General features: G+C 42.8%; 1 protein-coding gene across 4 annotated transcripts in view; it reads left to right on the top strand.

The window, feature by feature from the left end:
• Positions 1-21,023, top strand: part of BRSK1 (BR serine/threonine kinase 1) — a 59,172-nt gene that overhangs the window by 14,206 nt on the left and 23,943 nt on the right. For 3 of the 4 annotated variants that reach the window (XM_042475685.1, XM_042475682.1, XM_042475683.1), the window contains exons 2-6: positions 6,861-6,955; positions 9,836-9,921; positions 15,350-15,490; positions 17,546-17,662; positions 20,311-20,344. In XM_042475685.1, the coding sequence (XP_042331619.1) occupies positions 6,861-6,955; positions 9,836-9,921; positions 15,350-15,490; positions 17,546-17,662; positions 20,311-20,344 (473 nt within the window). Of the gene's footprint in view, positions 1-5,852; positions 5,935-6,860; positions 6,956-9,835; positions 9,922-15,349; positions 15,491-17,545; positions 17,663-20,310; positions 20,345-21,023 lie in introns of those variants that run through there. The other variant, XM_042475684.1, reaches the window with a different exon arrangement.

A 21,023-nucleotide genomic window follows, 5' to 3' on the forward strand; every position in this document is an offset into this window, starting at 1 on the left:
GGGTTTAGTCTAGTTGGGATGAAGAGTTGGATGTAGTCTTGAAAAGTAACACTTCCAAACCATGATCTTAAGTAGCTTGTCTTTCACACCCAACACCAGCTGCTTTGTTGTTATTGTGTGCTTTCAAGCTGCTTCTTACTTCTGGCAACCTTAAGGCCAACCTATCATGGGGTTGTCTCTGCAAGATTTGTTCAGGGAGGGTTGAATATTGCTCTGAGAGAGTGTGAGCTGCCCAGTGCCACCCAATGAATTTCCATGGCCAAGCAGGGATTTGAACATGGTCTACTGGAGTCAAACCCTACGATAGGTTTGCCTTTGGGTCACCATAAGTCAAAAATGATTTGAAGGCACACGACACACACACACACACACACACTACTGGGGGGTCATAATCCAATGCTCAAAATTCTGTCACACTGTCTCTTTTCCACATGATTATTTAAACTGGAGGTGCCAGGGAATGCCATTCTGCATGCAGAGCATGAACTGGGCCACTGATCTCTGGGTCTGTCCTTCAATAATCCAGGCAGATTCATCATTACCCCTTATTAACAATCGTTAACATGCAACTGTTTCGTTCACAATCAGGGTGGCCTAAGGATGGTGAACAGGGAGGGAGAGGCCAACTGACCCCATTTGAGCTGCTGCTGGAACTTTGCACTGCTCAGGGAAGTGGGGAGGCACACAGAGCTATAATAATAATGAGAAAGACACTTCCAAGGGAATTGGGGGCATGATCTTCCAACATAATCTTGAAACATGTTGACTTCAGAATGTAAGTATTTCCCTACAAGCCAGCAGTAAAGATTAGGCTGTGCTCCTGACTTCCCTGAGCAGTGGGAAGTTCCAGGGAGCCATCCTGCAAGGTTTTGTTTGTATGACAAAAGCATTAGAGTTTTGTTTGGAGGACAAGCACATTAGAGATTAGGTCATAGTGCTATGCACATTTACCTGGAAAAAGTAAGGTCCTCTGAACACAAGGGAGATTTCTTCCAGGTAAACATGCTTAGTAGTGCACCATAAAGGTATCTTTCTTATCATTGCTTTTACAAATACATGGACTCATAGGACATTACTACACGTGGCTTTTAAACCGTGATTACATCAAGAAAGAAGTGGCATTAGCCATGTTCATCGCAGGATGCCACCTCCAACTTGTAGCTGCTTTGTCCATATGTGTGTGCGTGTGATGTGTCTTCAAGTTGTTTCCAAACCTATTACAGGGTTTTCTTGGCAAATTTCTTCAGAGGGAGTTTGCCCTTTCCATCCTTTGAGCTGAGAGCATGTGACTTGCCCAAGGTCACTAAGTGGGTTTTCATGGTCCAGTTGAGGTTTGAATCCTGCTCTCCAGAGTCATCATCCCATGCTCAAACCACTACACCACACCGGCTCTCGCTCTGTCCCCAACCTGTCCCTTTTCATTGATGAGAGAAACCTGTCAATGACCTGGCAAGCATACAAGTCCTCAGGTGCAAAATGTCACTGATGGCGCAGTTGTGCAATCACCCTTCACATGGTGTCCCCCTCTCCCTTGCTATTCCCAATCACTCTGATTACCTTGATTTATTAATTTTTCTATTTATTTTAACTTGAGTCACAATAGCAGAGCCCCAGAATTGTTCAAAAAAGTGAATTAAAAACAACAACAACGTTAAAAGGCATGCATAAGGCAGGGATATAGGGTTAAGGAACAATCAGGAAACAAGTGTGATGAGGGAAGCATCCCCAGTTGCACCATTGAGAAGAGGTGATGTGATGGCTTCTCTACAAGCAGTATGTCCCCTGCCCTTTTTAAAATAGCATGACTGCTGCAAGAACAGGGCTTGTGCGGTAAGGCCCATAGACTCAGAGAGTTTGGAAGAGACCACAAGGGCTATCCAATCCAACCACCTGCCATGCAGGAACCCACAACCAAAGCATCCCCGACAGAGGCCATTCAGCCTCTGTTTGAAAACCTCCAAAGAAAAGGACTCCACCACACTCCGAGGGAGTGTGTTTTACAGTCGAACAGCTCTTACTGTCAGGAAGTTCCCCTAATATTTAGGTGGAATCTCTTTTCCTGTAGTTTGAATCCATTGCTCTTTGTCTTATTCTCTGGAGCAACAGAAAAGAAGCTTGCATCTAAGGAGAACAACTGGACCAGCCCCTACCATTAGGAAAAGTGAGATAATAGCCTCAAGTAGCAGATGGAGGTGTGTGCAGGACTTCATACTGCTCAGCCAAGTGCAGCTGTTTCATGATGCTTGGAGTATTGGGAGATTAAAATGGGGGGGGGGGGGGGATCAATATTTTTAGCGCTATTGGGAGATTAAAATGGGGGGGAGCACCAATATTTTTAGCTCTACTGGGGTTGCTGGGGTTTTGGTAGGTGCCCCACTGACACCATTCCTGCATTTCTCTCTCTATGCCTCTCCCATGAACACACACACTCAATACGATTGTTCCTCTGTATGTGCATGTATTAGTGTGAGAGGATCTTCCACAGGCTGTTTGGTATCTCATTAATCATACAGGGGCTTCCCAGCTATCTCCAATGCTGCTGGAGAAATTCAACCATCCATTGTGGAGAAAGGAGAATGAAGTTCAAGCCACAAATTCGCCCATGTGCCAGCCAGGCGAGTGGATCTTTACTTGAAAAGCAGAATGGCATCATAGGCCGCTAACGTCAGTGGTGTGGAAAAGACACACTTGGTTTTTTTTCTAGACTTTAAAGGCAGCATCCAAGGTGCTCCCAAAATAGGTTCAGTGTCTTGGATATCTCCTTTTAACTCTGGAATAAAGCCACATGGGTTTCCGGCACTTCCTGCCCTGGAGCTACCAGCCACCTCAGTTACAGTAGGGATGCCATAACCGGCGGCCCCGTGGCAATCACGCTTTTGGGGGCCCCTCATGGTCACAGGCCCGTTTGGGGCCCCCACGCCTTGTTCCTGGTTCGGGGTCCGCTCCTCGCGCCGGCTGTGCGCCACTCTCCCCACTTGGTGCACTGGCGTAGCCTAGAGAGCAGCTCTTTAAAACATCTGCCACCTGCAGCTATTATATACCAAGTGACCCCTCAGGAAGCCTTACTTTCCAGGTTACAGTGAGCAAAGAAAAAAGGCCATAATCGTTCATGTTTCACTGGGATTTAATTGCCTCATTTTAAATGTAAACCGCGTCAGTATCTTGTAATTCGTTATCACGGAGTTTTTGAGGCCCTAAACACCTTTAATTGTAATATGCAAATTTCTCCCGAAGCTGACCAATGGGAAAGAAGCAATCAGCCCTCCTGCTGGGTTGGTTTTCAATGGCTTGTAAAGGAAGAGAGCTTTTGCCTTGCTTGTAAATAGGAAGCGCTTTGGGGTAGCAAAGGCTGCAGAAATAGTTTGACTCCCCTTAAACATCCATGGCTCAGTCAGGCATTTGGGAATGAGTGTATGTTCTTGTGGCACCAGAGCTCTTTGACAAAAGGAGCCTGAATAATCCACAGAGGAGGCGTTGCCTGGGGGGCTGCGGTGGAGAGAGGAGGCTGCTGGATGGCCCTGGCACTTCTTGGTCCCTCTCTCCTCCCTCCTTCCCCCTCCTCTCGGAGAGCCCCACAGCCAAGCTCAGTCACACTCCCAGGCTTTTCTCTCCCCCCCCCTGCACTTTGAGACCCCTTTAACTGCCAAAGCTCAATGCTCTGGAATTCTGGTGTCTGAGGCATTTGGCTTCTCTGCGAGAGCTCGGTGCCACAATAGACTACAATTCCCAGATTCCCCCGACTGAGCAGTCTCAACTGGATTCTTTCCTCAGTGTGGATGCAGCTTTGGTGAGGAACTCTGGGCATTTCAGTCCAGCATTGTTTTATTTCTGCAGTGAATTTGGATTAGAGACAAGGTGACCAGCTCCTCCTCCTTTTCCAGGACATTCCTCCATTTGCATGGCTAAGAAGCATGGATTTATAATTACATGGTGTTTTTAGCTTTTATTTTTGGCCATGTCCTACATTTTTTGGCTTGGGTGCCCTACATTTTGGGGTGAGGGCATTGGTCCAACCTTGGTCAGATAGCTTTCCAGGGGTTTAACTGCCATTCTGCTGTGGTGCTGGAAAAGACCACCATTCCCAGAATTCCATAGCATTCATGGGGCAGATAGTAAAGTGGTCTCAAACCAGATGATTTCTCCAGTGTAGATGCAGCCCAAGCCTTTTGCCTCTTATGTCTGGTTTCAAAGCCCAGCCCTGGCACCACAACAAACTACAAATCCCAGGATTCCATAGGATGGAGTGATGAGAGTGAAAGCAGTGTGCCAGCAGCCTAAGTTTGCTTAATGCAGTTCTTAACATGGTGCACCTCTTGCCTACAGAGTCTCCCAGGACCCAGCGGGGCCCTAGAGTCCTCCAAGGCCTCGTTGGGGCTTGGGAGAGGCTGTCTCCCAGGCCCAGCAAGGCCTTGGAGAAGGTTTAAAAATGTAGGACCTTTTTTTTTGGTTAATTTCCTGGCCAGGAAATTTGTAAAAAAATGTCCTACATTTTAAGCCTTGTCCTACATTTTTTCCCAGTTTTGAGGTCCCCCAGGATGGCAACCCTAGTTACATGTATGCCCACTTTGTTCAGTGAGGCATACCATGTGTGCGTGCTTTGACGGGGGCATCATTTTGTGCACACATTTTTATTATTATAGTACAATCTGCTCTCGATGTAATAAAATATTAGTATCAAGTATGAACTGTATTTTGGGATCCAATGCCCAAGGAAGTTGGAAAATGGTGTGATAACCAACTGCATTCCAGTGATTAGACAGCAGTTCAGAAAGCTTGGGGAACCTATATACATGAGCTGTGAGCATCGGTTTTTTACACTGTATTGTATACAGTTTCATAAAAGTGACTAACCTGCAAAAAATATGTATTAGCCTGCAGTGGTTTGGAAGATTTCTCCTCCAGCAGCTCCTTGCATATCTATACCCAGCAGAGCTTGGGAAAGTTACATTTTTGGTTTACAACTGCTGGAATTTCACCGAGCCAGCATGGCCAATGTCCATTCTGACTATTGTATTCTGGGAGTTATAGTCCATAACTAACTTTTCCCAACCTCTGTGACTGAGCAAAAAGGAAGGGTGAAGTGCTATGCCTCTCTTCTGCCAGTGCCCTCACTCACCTGCATCCAGTTCATTGTTGTTGTTGTTGTTGTTGTTGTGTGCCTTCAAGTCATTTCTGACTTATGTTGACCCTAAGATGATCCTATGTTGGGGTTTTCTTGGCAAGATTTGTTCAGAGGAGGTTTGCCATTACCTTCCCCTGAGACTGAGTGTGTGTGAGTTGCCCAAAGTCACCAAGTAGGTTTCATGGCTGAGCTGGGAATCGAACCCTGGTCTCCAGAGTCTTAGTCCAACACTCAAACCACTACGCCATGCTGGCTCCGGATGTATAATACAAAACTGCAGTGATAGGAACAAAAGAATGAAATTATGAATTAAGTTGGGAATTTGCCAATGGAAAGAGATGGCTTAATTACATCCTTTTAAAAACTAAAGCGAATGTCTTAAATTAGAATTAAAGGATTAAGGTTTCTCCAGACTTAAATTAACAACTGAGTTATTAATTAATTAAATGAGCTACAGGGCTAAATGGTTAATGTAGTTCTTTATGCAAGGCCTAGTTGTTTTAGATTTTTGCAAAACTCTAATTTTTTAAAAAACAATCCTTAGTATAAGGTTAGGTCACAAACATGAAAGGCAGTTTGGAAAGTTTGGTGGTCTTCTTTGCACACAAATGGTCTTCTTCTACATTGGATTCACCAGAGATTCTTCCTCTGTCCAATGAAACAGAATTGTGAAACTCTTAGCTGCAGAGGTTTTTCTGGATCTATTTGGGTGCCAATACCATTAAAAGGTGGGGGATGAAAATATTAGGGATGAGGAAAGCTGTGGCAGGAATGGAAGCTGCTGGATCTTCCTTGAAAATCTGGAGTAATAGGTAAGTTTTTAAAAACCGTTTTAAGGGTGTTATCCTCTGGTTATTGTGTGGAACTGATGTTGTCTGGTCATCCTGACAACTATCACCAGAACCGGGGGTTGGACTGTGCATCATCCAAATAGGACAATGCAAGAACAGGGGAAAATAGACCCTTTGGCCTGTGTGGACAGGGCCAATGTAACATAAATTGAAATGTGGATTTAAAATTAATTTACTTGTTAAATTGTCACATTTCGACTTAAATGCAGCTGAATTTGATTTTTATTTTATTAACAATTAACTCTTTAATTTATTAACAATGAACTGCAACTGAATTAGATTTTTAATTTATGAACCATTAACTTTGGGTTAATCCTTTCTCATGAAAACATAATGCAATGCATCATGTATTTTGCAACTTTTGTTTGTTGTAATAAAAGTACCACTGTAATGTGTGTGTTTGAGTTTTGTCGTATTATGTTGCCAACACACCTACCTCATGTGTGTGCGTGTGTGTGTGTGTGTGTACATGTGTGGGAACTGAAGATACCTGTTTCTCTAACTTTCCTATCTGCTTATGGTTTGTATATTTATAATTATAAAATTTGGAAAAAGTGATGTCAAAGAAGAGGCAGTTTGACTTTTATTATGGTTAACCCATTTCACCTGGGCTTCATCTGCACTGCAGAAATAATTCAGTTTGACACTGCTTTAACAGCCATGGCTCAATGCTGTGGGATTCTGGCAACTGTTGTTTTGTGAGACATTTAGCCGCCTCTGTCAGAGAGCTCTGGTGCCACAGAAAACTACAAATCTGAGAACTGCATAGCATTGAGTCATGGCAGTTAAAGTGGTATCCAGCTGGATTATTTCTGCAGTGTAAATACATTTATGGTTATGGTTTATAGTATAATGATGGATTTCATGTGCTTCTTTTCTTTCTTTAGGTCTGGTGAAGCTGGGTGTGCACTGCATCACAGGGCAGAAAGTTGCAATAAAGATTGTGAACCGGGAAAAGCTTTCTGAGTCAGTACTGATGAAGGTGAGTCTGTGTCTTTATTTGGGGGGTGGGGGCACCAGAGAAGGTGAATATAAAAAAGGTGTGGAGCTACAATCTGTAAAGAGACAGAAAATGCATGCTGTGCTTTCTATAGATCCAATCTCTGGCTGTCACCTTCATCCCCATAGGAAGGTCAAACCAAGTTGTCTTGCCAAACTAAAGAAAACTTATCAGAGAATGTGTGGCCAGAATGAATTTGTCAGCAGACACATCACTGCAAAGAGATGTGCAAAATATAGGCAGACTCCCACCAATTTTAGAAATTGACAGGCTTAAAGAAGGAAATTCACTGTTCAATTCCTAGAAATCCTCCCTCTCTGTGTACAGTTAGCCCTCCATATCCACGGATTTTTTTTGTCTGTATATTCAAGCATTCATGGTGTGAAAATGTTTTTAAAATAAATAAATTCCAAAAAGCAAACCTTGATTTTGCCATTTTATACAAGGGACACAATCTTATTGTGCTGTTATGTTTAATGGGACTTGAATATCCATGGATTTTGCTATCCATGAGGGGTCCTGGAACCAAACCCCAGCGGATACCAATGGCCCACTGTATATGCATTTGTGGAAATGTTGGGCGCAAAAGAACTAAGAGAAGATGTTTAAAAAACAGATTTACCCTCTAGATTCCTTAGCCAAAATGAAAGATAAAAGAAACCACAAAGTAGATACAGAGATGAACATGAACGGTTCCAGTGTTCTTGGCCAAGTGACTTATTTTGCCAGATATCCTAATAATCCAGAATGCATGCATTGTTTCTCACCTTTTGCTAAGTTTAAGCAGAGTCCAGGGTGAATCTTGCCAGCCTAGGGTTGCCATTTGTCCCAGAAAACCTGGAAAATCCCAAACTGAAGAGATTAAAAAATGTCCCGGCTGGCCGGGCCAGTTGAAGCAGATTTATTCTTCATTGCAAGCTGATAGGTAGGTTAAAATGTGGCAGCAGTGCTGAAGCAGGAAACTGTGCAAAAAAGCTGGCACTGGCAGGAGCCTCATCCCACCCTGCAGATTCCAGCTGCTAGCATTGCCACCTTTTCTCACCAGCTATGGGGGAAAAGAAGTAAAAAATGAGCTGTTAGTTTGTTACTGGTTCTGAGTTTGAAACATAATGGTAGAAAAAGTGCAATGATAAATGTGTTGAACTTGCATAATAAGAATCCAAATTAATAATATGCATAACTATGACAACTTGGTTACCGTAATATGCAAATTAGATGCCTGGATATGAGGGACAGGAATATGGCAATCCTATGTCAGCCTTCCTCTGTGTATTGGGCCTTTGGCTCACTCCACATGGCACCTGTTATCATGCTGTGCAGAGTGGCTCACCTGGAGTATTTCCCCACCACAGCAGTGCACATTTTTCCGTTTAGAAGTTTGTGCTGATGTGGAGAAAAACCTTCCTGCTGAATGATGAGTGTTACATGGGCTGTGGGTTAATAGCCACAATGTGGAGCAATTTCATGCAGGTTTGTTACGGCAGTTATAACGTGGAAAAACCATCCCTTTGCCAGGCCACTGGATAAAGAGAGCTTGAAGCTTGAAGAAGATGCTTCTCTGCAGACTCTTACCTGATGCTTGTTAAGACCAGAATGAAATGTTTAGCAAAGCCTTCTGGGATTGCTGGTGACAAACATAGTGGGTTGTGTTTGCCAACATTAGGCAGTACCCTAGCAGGTATACCATGGAGTCAGACTGATGCCTGGAGGCAGATAGACTAGGAACTGCCTGGCAGCAAGTAAGGAATAAAAAAACTGGAGGCCCAGAAGGAACCAGGTGGCAACGTCTTGCCAGACAAAATGAAATCAGTAGGCTTGCAAGGCTTTATATTCCTCAATAGGGTCTGATTAACCATCCAGCATTACCGGATTTCCAGGGCCAGAAGGATCACAGGCTGTCATACTTCTAGCATCAAAAGCCTTATGAAGATTAGTATTCTCTACAGAGCTTTTTTAAATCTTATGGCACCCTAAATTCCCAGTCTGGAGTGCCCGCACCCTCAGGGGGTGCAACAAAGAATGGCTTATGTTGTTGAGTGATGAGTGACAAGTCATCACTCATTTTTTCTAAATAAATTAGAATTTAATAGCTGAATTTTATGCACTGCTTCATTTTATGCTCATTTTTAAAGTTTGGTTTGTTCACCACAGGATTATATGCGGTTCAATTTATGGTTCAAAAATCAGACATCTTCATCTTCAAATGTGATATTACTTTTGTAGGGGGTGTGAACATTGATTAAACATTTCCTAGGGTTGTGGGAAATAGAAAAGGTTGGGAACTACTGATCTGTTCACAGAGTTGCCCTACAACTCCCTGAATACCCATGACCATGTTGCCTCGGGGGATTCTGGAGGTGGTAATTCTCTGTTTAGTTTTGATATAAGGAAATGTGTGGGGTTAAGGGGACACAATAGCAACAGTCATGCAGTTGCAAAGAAGTGTGGTGATGGCTGTAATACAAACAGGTATAATTCCATTTTCATTGACAAGCACAACTGGGGCGACAATGGGACTTGTGCTGTAAAGCCTTAAGTCAATACATAGACCCACTTGAAGAATCTTTGCAAATTGCAGCAACAAATCAATTAAGCCTTGCCAGTTGTATCATACTGCTGCTCTATTAGCTGAGCTGGAGATATGCACATAGCCCTTTCTTCTCACCAGGAACTGAGTCCACTAATACTGGAGAATTTGCATCCTTGTCTCTATCCTGAAGAGGACCCACAAAACCTGTAGTTTAAGGACCAGGCTCTGAGATCTCACAACTGTAAATCCAACGTATCAGGAAAGATGAGGAAGACTGCTATAAACAATCACCTCCTTTCTTTCTTTCTCTTTCTTTCTCCCCACCATTCTAGGTGGAACGGGAAATTGCCATTCTGAAGCTGATTGAACATCCCCATGTACTGAAACTCCATGATGTCTACGAGAACAAAAAATATTTGTAGGTATTTATTTGCAGATGGTCTCCTAGCTCTCTTGTACCTCCTTACATCACTCCACCATCAGAATGGAGCAGCGCTTTCTATGTGCTAGCCATTGCTCATAGCAACCTAGGGAATTCTTTCCTCCTTGATTTTCCTGCCAACTGAAGGTTTTCCATGCCAGGGCTGGTTTTGGGGGAGCTTTCTGTTAGCTATTGCTTCTGGCATTGGTGTGTGTATATGTGGGCGTGGGAGGTAACACATCTTTGTCCCTAAATGTTCAGCTTTCTTTAATTGTGTGCAAGACTTTTTCGATGGGAAAGGACATATATATATCTAATATCAAAGAACAGGCTTAGGAGCATTTCTAGTAGATCTGCTCATTGAGCAAGCAGCAGGACCTGGCACTAGGTCTACTGAACGGGGTATATTTCCCCTCTCAGTAACTTTAGTCCATGAAAGTTTATGCTATAATAAATTTATTGGTCTGGATTGTGCTACAAAACTTTTTAATCTTTTTGTAAACTAAGTGAATTCTTCTCTTGTTTTTCTGTGGATAGACCTGGTGTTCCTCACAGGTATAACTGGTATCTGAATAACAACTTTTTACCCAGTTCCATACCTTTCAACATTCCAGAGATGAAAACCAGGACACATGTGGCCAAGCGACATCAGAGTGTGATCAAGATGTAAAAGTTATTCATCCAGAATTACTACAAGCTAAGAGAGGCTGCAGAAGTTTGTTTTTGCCTGAGTCTCCTCCACCAGAAAGGGCAAGAGTCTGCCCCCTCCTGACTTCTCTTCCTGCTGAGTCGATTGAGCGTAGACTACTTTTGCACTTCAACTTTGGCTTGCTCCAAAGAAAGTAAGCTGAGGACAGTGCAGTAAAGTGGGAAGAGGAGAGAGGAATGGGACATTTTAAAAGCAGCTGAAAAAGTGGGATGGCAGAGGATTAAATGAGATTGTCCCAGACAAACAGGGACAATTGGAGGCTTCATCCCCTCCAGTGTTTCCCCACTACATTTCCTGGGAGGGGGGGGGGAATCCAGTATACCAAGAGGCTGGATAATAACAGTGAACTGCAGCCTTGGATACTCTGGGGCAGCCTGGAGTATCCTGATCCTGTAGTTGCACCAACCTTCCCCTGTTACCTTGGCCTCTGTTTTCACGCTGCAACAGCTGTCTGCATGGATGTCCAACCAGGCCACCGGATGCATCTGCAGTTGCCACAGGTTGCTTGCTTCTGATTTCAAAATAATGATGCCTATATGCACCAGCAGCCAAGCAGGATGGCTATGGAAACAGCCTCTATGGTGCAGAGACAGAGGGCTCTGAATTCTGCTTTGATCACTAGAATATTGTATCCACTTCTGGGCACCACAGTTGAAAAAGGATGTTCAGAAGCTGGAGCGTGTCCAGAAGACGGCGACCAAAATTGTGAAAGGTCTGGAAACCATGCCTTATGAGGAGAGACTTAGGGAGTCGAGTATGTTTAGTCTGGAGAGGAGAAGGTTAAGAAGTGATATGATAGCCCTGTTTAAGTATTTGAAGGGGTGTCATATTGAGGATGGAGCAAGCTTGTTTTCTGCTGCTTCAGAGAATAGGACTCAGAGCAATGAATTCAACCATAGGAAAAGAGATTCCATCTAAACATTAGGAGGATCTTCCTGACAGTAAGAGCTGTTCAACAGTGGAACACAAACCCTCAGAGTATGGTGGAGTCTCCTTCTTTGAAAGTTTCTAAACAGAGGCTGGATGGCCATTTGTCGAGGATGCTTTGATTGTGGGTTCCTGCATGGCAGGGGGTTGAACTAGATGGCCCTTGTGGTCTGTTCCAACCCTATGATTCTATGGATCTTCCCAGAAGATCTATAGGGACAGATAGCATTTAAAAATTCATGTTAATGTAGTTATACTCTGTTTCTGGTGCAGAATTTGCTGGATGTCATTCTGACTGCTTTCACCAGAACTTGGGTTTGGGCTGTGTGCTATCTAAATAGGATGATGCTAGAAAGTAAGTGTGTGTGTGTGTGTGTGTGTGTGTGTGTGTGTGTGTGTGTGTGTGAAACAAGCCTGTTTGGCCCATGCAAACAAGGCCTACATTGCAGAGTCTTCATAGGATGGGTCCACACAGGCCAGAATACTCTGGAAAACTATTAGGTACTGTCCCTGAGGGCAGGGCAGGATGAATGTAATAAGTAACAATAAGGGTAGAATATGCTTATGAAATAAGTTTACACTGCAATTCTCGAGAGATATAACCAAAGGCGGTACGACTGTTAGTACCAGTTTTTGCAAAACAAGTGAGAAGATGCTGTTGTACTCATAGTCTTTTACTGAGGTTCCCAGAGGCTTATAGTTCTCTGTTTTTGGACTACTGAACTAGGTAGGTCTTTGGTCTGATTCAACTTGGCTCTCTTTTATGAACAAGTTGGCATCACTGTTCTGCTCAAGAATACACTTTTTCTCTGTGGTCATCTCATCATGTTCCCTTTCTTCCCAAATCCAGTAGCCCCCCTTTTGATGTCTCTTAATGGACAGATTGTACAAACCAACCATTTTGTCTGCTGTTAAACATTAACTTGGCGGGGGACCGGGGTGTGTGCAACTAAAACCTTCCTTTATGGACAGAAGGGTATGATGAAATAAAAGCTTGATTTCAGCATGCCCGTCTGCTGTTAAAGGCAGAGGGGCAAGGCCCATGAAATAAAAAGGTTGAAGATCCCATCTGGTTCTGAAATTCCTGGCACAGAATGGTGGTTTCCTAGGTAGAGGTTATCTCTGTTTCTCTGCATCTGAACACTGACAGAGCGGCTTGGCTTCTGTGAACATGTGTGTGTGTGTGAGAGAGAGAAAAGACTGAGAGAGAAAAAGAGAAAGAGAAGGCCATCCAGAATACCAGTCGGTGTCAGACAACTGGCAATCTCTACACATAAGCTCTCTTTGTCATCTTCCTCTGGTGACACAATGGGAGGAGGTGTGGAGAGAGACAAAGATGGAAAAAGGCAGAGGAGGCTGCCCTGAAGAAATATTTAGAACAGACGTGTATGTGTATATATGTATACATATATGTGTATAGACACATAGGATTGTCAGATTGAAAACTGGAGAGAATTCTTTCATTTTTAACTGTAGTGTAAAAGAGGAAATTTCAGCAGGCTGAATGACAAGCAACATCTCTGAAATTCCCCCTTCTACACAACCATTAAAAGGCATGGCTGTGTTAGTCTGGAAAATGTATGCAACAAGATCTTACAGCACCTTTGAAACTAACTGAAAGATAGAAGTTGGGAGCATGAGCTTTTGTATATTTGAGCCTACTTTCTGACATGCATCAATTCTAGAAAAGCTCATAGAATCATAGAGTCGGAAAGACTCCAAGGGGCCATCCAGTCCAACTCCCTGCCATCCAGGAAATCACAATCAAAGCACCCTTGACAGATGGGCCATCCAGCCTCTGTTTAAAGACCTCTAAAAAGGAGACCCCATCACTCTCCAAGGGAGTGTGTTCTGCTGTCCAACAGTTCTTACTGTCAAGAAGTTCCTCCTAATGTTGAAGTGGAATCTCTTTTCCTGTAGCTTGCATCCATTGCTCCGTGTTCTATTCACTGGAGCAGCAGAAAACAAGCTTGCTCTATCCTCAATGTGACAAAATACTTAAACAGGGCTATCATATCACCTCTTAACTGTCTCTTCTCCAGGCTAAACATACCCAGCTTCCTAAGTGTTTCCTATAAGGTATAGTTTCCAGACCCTTCACCATTTTGATCACTCTCCTCTGGACATGGTCCAGCTTCTCAACATCCTTTTTGAATTGTGGTGCCCAGAACTGGAAACAGTATTCCAGGTGAGGCCTAACCAAAGCAGAGTAGAGTGGCATTATTATTTCTCTTGATCTAGACACTGTACTTCTATTGAAGTTGCATTGGCCTTTTCAGCTGCCACATCACACAGTTGACTCATGTTCAACTTGTGGTCTACTAGGACCCCTAGATCTCTTTCATACATAGTCACATTAAGCCAGGTGCCGCCCATCCTATAGCTATTCATTTCATTTTTCTGCCCTAGCCAAATTTGGTTACCCCAGTGTGTGTGTGTGTGTGTTTGTGATGAGAAAGGATATATGCAATACAGTATAAACTGGGCAGAGGAAAGAAGGAGCTGTGTTCACTCAGCGTTAGTTCAATAGAGTTTAATAGAACTTAATTCCTAGAAAGGATGGGTTTAAGATCCTGCAGTTGCAAATTGGTGAAACATGCTAGAGTGCTAAGAATCACTTCAAATAGGTTAAGCACTTTCATGTTTGGCAAACAGGTGTAGTGGTTTGAGTGTAGGACTATGACTCTGGAGACCAGGGTTCGATTCCTGCTCAGTCATGAAACCCACTAGCTGACCTTGAGCATGTCACATGTTCTCAGCCTTAGGGGAAGGCAATGGCAAACTTTCTCTGAACAACTCTTTCCAAGAAAACCCGTTATATGGTCGCTTTAGGGCCACCATAAGTCAGAAATGACTTGAAGGAACACAACAATAGCATACATATAATCTAACAGTTCCAATTTGGCAGTGACAGTCCCAATTCATCATTTCTTATTCCATTTTTTAAGGTCCTTTTAAAATGTCGTAGTTTCTTTCTCCTCTGCCCACTTTCCCCTTTTCTCTTCAGCATATTTCAATTGCTGCAAACTAAGTTCAAAGTGGGAAAGTAGTTTTCACTCAATTAACTCAATAGAGAATAGGAGGCAGAATCTTGCCGTTCCTAGTAGGATCAGTCAAAAGCAAATTGGTGTAGCCTTTCTTAGCTTGAGTGTTCTTCCTCATCAGTAACTTTTGCAATATTGACCACGCACTGATGTTACATGGTCACACATGCCCCAGTTTGCATCTGTGAAATATTGGAGGGCATGCAGGAATCTCTATGTAAAAGCTTGTATTGGGCTGCATGTTGTGCACCTGCTGGCAAGCTAGGTTTCACTGCCTTTTCCCTGTGGAAGTGTGCACCCATCTTCCATGTGTACACTGCACAGTTTGTATTACACAAAACAGAAGAACTGTGGCCATATTGGCTACGGGATTCTGAGAGTTACACTCTACCTCAAAAGCGAAATTTTTCAAGCTCTGCACTGAAGTGCTTTCCATGAGGGAATATTGTCATGTTAGAAACAGTTCAGTGACTTCTGTCTTTTATTTTGGTGTCTATACCAGGTTTTGAATTGTACAACAGCCAGAGATTCAATGGCAGCCTGCCGAAAAGCAGTTTTTAAATTTTTGGGAATGATTGATCCTTGTTCTCTCTCTATCACAGTGTTTGGTGCTCTTTCCTTTCAGCCTGGTTTGCAATGATTCCTGCTTTGAATTAACCCAACGAATGTATTCTGACACATTCTCAATGTTTCCTTCTCATTTTTTCTGCTTCTTGGTCCTATTACCTCTGGATTCCTGCATCAGATACTTGGTTTTGGAACATGTCTCAGGAGGAGAACTCTTTGACTACCTAGTGAAGAAGGGACGGCTCACACCCAAAGAAGCTAGAAAGTTTTTCCGGCAAATTGTCTCAGCTTTGGACTTCTGTCACAGTTATTCTATATGGTGAGTTTCACCTTCCTCATCATTATCTCTCCCTCCCCTCTTCAACTGATTGATTGTGGTGTTGATATACAGGTAGTCCATTTTTTTCTTCAGGGAAAGGAAAATGATTTTTCTTATGGTTTCTTTTCATGCTGTGATATCAGCAGGTGACGATCTCACTGGCATGGAGATAAGTGCTAGCATCTTGTAATATCTGCACATCAGTCTACTATACAATGCACAAAAACAGAGGGTGGTACAAATTGGCAATTAAAGGACTGTCCCTCCCTATATGATCCTGTCTGGACTTTAAGATTTGCTTCAAAGGTCCTGCTAATGACAGGGATGGTTGGTGAATCTGCTGTGGGAAGGCAAATCCATCCTTGATTTTCCCTGCAGCTGTTTTGAGATATATGGGAGCATTCCTCATGCCCATCCTTTGAAGAAAGAGAATCCAGCATTGGGAGAGCTCTGTACAACTTGGAGGAACAGCAGTAAAATCAAGAGTTGGTCCACTGCCCTCGTGGCAATGGGTTCACAAGCCAAACCTGGCTCAGGAGACCATGAGTAAGGTCAGCTAGACTGGCAGGAGTGAGGGACAGGGCTTTCTCAGTAGTAACCCCATAGCTTTGGAACTCCCTTCCAATTGGCTTCTTTGGTACTGATGTTCAAGTCAAGTTCTTTGGTACTGATGTTCAAGTCTTTTCACAGTTATATTTTACTAAGACATAGCAGCTTTCTTAGCTGCTGGATACAGCCTTCTGTGTGCCAACATAGCTATTGCATCTGGATAATTTCTTCCTTTATACTTTCTTGAGAGGAAACGGAAAAGCAGCTTATAAATATTTTAAAAGAAATAATCGCAGCAATAGTCAGTGCTGCATGCACATCCTGTGCAAACTAAAGGGTTTCAGCCAATTCTGAAACTAATAATTTCCAGATTCATTAAAAAGGATGACGTGAGTTCTGCCACTCCTCCCCCCCATCTCAGGAGTTCCCTGTTCATTTATCTTTGATTATGGGTGATGAATATGTTAGGATGATTTCTCAGTGTGAGAGGGAAACAGTGAGCTGTAAATGACCCAGAAGAGTCAGAAAGGGGGTGTAGCTGAAGTTCCTTGTGTGCATAGGATGTTTCTTTCTTCTAGAGTGGCAATTCAAGGGAGCAAATCTTAACGCCATAGCACAAAGTCCATTTCCGTGAACAGGGGAACTGGAAAATGGACTCTACTTTCCTCTTGGGTTTCTAAGCACCAGTGGATTCCTTATCTTTTGCATCACAAGTCAGATTCCTTTATGTTTAGTACTTCCACTGGCCATTAAAAAAAAACTATGTACATCAGCACTGACCAAAAGATGGGGCAGGGGGGAAATCTCTGTTTGTACTACATTTCCTTCATTCTGATATATACATTCACCTACAGACTGCAAGAGATTCAGGGACAAAATTGAGTTTGGATGTGTGTTTGAGAGCATGGAAAATTACTTTATTGGGACTACAGCCACTGTAGTAGTAGTAGTAGTAGTAGTAATAATAATAATAATAATAATAATAATAATAATAATAATTTATATCCTGTCTCTCTACAAAATGCAATCGAGGTGGCTTACAAGATTAAAAATATACAGTCCGAACCCTCAACCCCCCCCCCCTTAAAATACAACTAAACAATGTAGAATTTAAAATATAAAACATACTTAAAAACCACTCTGGCCACTCTGGTTAAGAGATTCTGAGATCTGTAATCCAAAAGAGGAGTACAGTTGGCCCTCCACTTCCATGGAGTCTTTATCTGCAGATTCAACCATTTGCAGCTTCAAAATATTTTATATACTATATATTCCCAAAAGCAAACTTTGATTTTGCCATTTTATATGAGGGACACCAGTTTGCTGCACCATTGTATTTAATGAGACTTGAGCATCCACAGATTTTGGTATCCATGAGGGGTCCTTGATTCAAACCCCGGTGGATACCAAGAGTCCACTGCATTTCCCAGTTCTGGTGCCTTTCTGTATGTACTTTGTTTCCCATTGGCCAGTTAACCTCCATACATTTTGTTTGGACCTCCCCAGCCACCGAGACTTGAAACCAGAAAATTTATTGCTGGATGAGAAGAACAACATCCGGATTGCAGATTTCGGCATGGCCTCCCTGCAGGTCGGAGATAGCCTGCTGGAAACAAGTTGTGGGTGAGTCGACATCTGTGAAGGGCTGATGAAGAGGGTGGTATGCTACACTGAAAAAAATAATGAATCAAGCACATTGCTCCTTGTGCGGGCTGATTCATGGGTTACTTCAGGGACAGCAGTGTTTGTTATGGTGCAAAATGTGAATACATGTCTGGAAACTAGAGTGAGATGGCTCATGTCTTCGGAGAGATATGTTCCCTCTTCACACATTGTGCTATCTACTAGAATGTGCATGAAGCAGAAGCAACTGCTACTTCAGTGATGGGGAACCTTTGGTCCTCCAGATGTTTTTAGACAATATCTCCCACAATTGCTTACTATTAGCTATACTGGCTAAAGATGACGTTTTAGATCAAAACATTTAGAGTCCTCAAGTTTCCCCATCACTGTGGTACTTAGTATGTGAATCACTCCTATGGTTATGGTGGAGGGACTGATTTATGAAGGAATTTACCAAACCTAAAAATTAAACAGCACAGAGTTCCCATCCAATGAAGGATATAAATCATGTCCCCTTAGCTACAATAGTTACTGTCCTTCACTAACATCATGTCATAGTTCCAGATTACCTTCACTCCTTCCACCACTACCATGTCTTTTTAAAATACCATGTTCATAATCACCAGTTTATTTGATTCAATTTACATACTCATCAGTTGGGAAATGTAAATTTATTTTGTTCCTCAGCCTCAAAATGTGTACACATGTGTGTATTGGGGTGCCAATTCCATGAAGGAAATTTGAAGGTGGCCTTCTATGGAGTTGCTGAGAAAGCAACTTGAACTGGATGAAGTTGCTGAGAAAGCAACTTGAACATGGTAAAATAAAGGAATTACTGAAACCAGTCTTTCCCAACCCACTATTTCCCAGATATGTTGGACTACATCTCCCATAACCCCAGCTGGCTAGTGGCAATGGGCACTGTAGTCCATCATATTTGTGGGGGGAAATAGCCTTGTGATGGCTACCCTAGAAACACTGTCTTGTCCATGCAAGCTCAACTCTGGAAAACCACACCTGCAAAAATAGTTTCCAAAAACAGGGGCTTTTCTGTCCAGGTTATTTCACTGAGGAAAAACTTATTGGCCTGGCGCTCAGTGAAAAGCAAAAATTGACAAAAGTAATTACCAGGATTTCATCCTGAATGACACATTTAAAAATGAATATGTTTAGTGCTGTTAGGTAGTTGTTTTGAGTGTGTGTTCTTTATTTATGTTTGTTTTAGCTCTATGTATTGCTTTCTAATTTTTTGTAAACTGCTTCACTTTGTTTAATGGGAAATCGGCATAAGCTCTTCACCAACCTTTTAAATACCGTAAATAGATAATGAAGCATCAAAACCTGGGCTGGGGGTCCTGCAGATATGGTTGTATTACATAGCCTTTGGGAAGTGTGACCAGTGGTGGCATATACATACACACATACATACATACATACATACATACATACATACAGTGCGCCTGCGTCATACACAGGTGCACCATACGTAGCTTTAACCTTATGTGGAAGGTTAAGCCATGGGAGATATAATGGCGCATGTGCCATGCCGTGCTGCACAGGGGAGCGTTCCCCCATTAAAACAAATGGGGGTTGAGCGTACACATTTCCCCCATACATGAGGTGGTGGTGGTCCGGAACAGATCCCCCACATATGGGGAGGGCCCACTGTACATACATATGGTCTACTATTGGTTTTCCACCTCTGCTCAAAACACTTCCATTCTGTACTTCCTAGAATAATTTGGAGGGAGTGGGGCTTCCAGTGCCTTGCTTCACAGTGTCCCATGTAGATCCTTCCTCAAAGACATAATTGTCATGTCAAAAAGCAGCACAGCCAGGGAAATGCAATAGGCAAGCACCTCAAGGGCAAGGAGGAACAGGGGATTTTCTAGGCTTCACATCATATGCTTGTTGAACCTGCGGTGGCTCTACATACCCTCCAACTGTCCCGATTTGGCAGGGGTAGTCCCAGTTAATCCTCTGCCATCTCATTTTTTTAGCTACTTTTAAAATGTCCTGTTTTTTTCCGTTCCTTCTTTCAGTTTGCACTTCCTCTGCAGCATAATACAATTGCTACAAACATGAGCTGAAATACAAAAATACTCAGTTAACTCAGCAAGAACTCAGTTGTACTTGGTTAACTCAGCAAGAAGAAAGGACAGGAGGAAGCAGAATCTTGCCCTTCCCTGTAGATTCAGGTAAAAGGAGTCTGAGTCTGCATCTACACTGCAGAAATAATCCAGTTTCACACCACTTTAAGTGCTATGGCTCAATGTTATGGAATCCTGGGATTTATAATTTGTTGTGGCACCAGAGCTCTCTGACAGAGAAGGCTAAATGTCTCACAAAACAACAATTCCAAGGATTCTTTAGCATTGAGTCATGGCAAGCAAAGTGGTGGCAAACTGGATTATTTCTGTAGTGTGTATGCAGCCTGAGTCTACATGGCAGTATCTTGTCTGTTCTTCCTAATTAATAATTTTTGCTATCTTGACCGCACTCTTGTATTGCATGGCCCCATGTTTTCCAGTTTTCACCTGTGAAATGTTGAAGGCTATGGCCCTATAGATCAACTTTCTTCTGTGTTTCATGCTTCCTCTGTCTCTCTGTCTTTCTCTTTCTTTTCTGCCCCCAATGCTGGGCTGCAGTTCTCCTCACTATGCATGTCCTGAGGTGATCAAGGTAAGGATTCTGGCCTAGTGCCCACCATTCATCCCTATTGGTATCTCCTTCCCTTCCCTGTTGCCAAGAGGAACAGACCAATGGGTCCATCAGTTGAGCCTTCACACTTCATCCTGGTCGCTTCGTAGGGGCAATAACTGTATTGCAAAAATATACTAATTGTTTGAGAAAGTCAGTATCAGGAGGAATTATAGGAATGGGAGAATTGATTTATTCACACATCTGTTTATCCTATCTAGATGACACTTAAAATATGTAAATATAGGAATATATGTATGGTACATGTAGATAAATCTGCATGCAGGCGGTTCTCACACTTTTTACCTTTGTGACCCCCCCTTTACATTTACGTCCAGACTTTCCACATCCTCTATCAACATAGCATAGGAATAAAAATATTTTGTTCAGTGTGCGTATTTCCATTCACACATTCATGTGTATTCATATTTTAATATCTTATAAAATAGCTCTTCTCTTCCTTGGGCAGTGGCTCCAAGTGCCCTCCTTGCCTTTTCTCTTCCCTTCCAGGACAGAAAAGGTTTGGGAAGAGGAGGAAGGGGGATCAGAGTCTCTAAATCTTGCACTCCCTTGGCCAGCTCTTGTGCTCCCCTGGGGGTCCTGACCCACAGTTTGAGAACCACTGACCTATGGTCTTATGGCCACTTATCTGGAAACAAGC

Source organism: Sceloporus undulatus, chromosome 6 (genome assembly GCF_019175285.1).
Source record: "Sceloporus undulatus isolate JIND9_A2432 ecotype Alabama chromosome 6, SceUnd_v1.1, whole genome shotgun sequence".
NCBI classification, from domain to species: Eukaryota; Metazoa; Chordata; class Lepidosauria; order Squamata; family Phrynosomatidae; genus Sceloporus; species Sceloporus undulatus.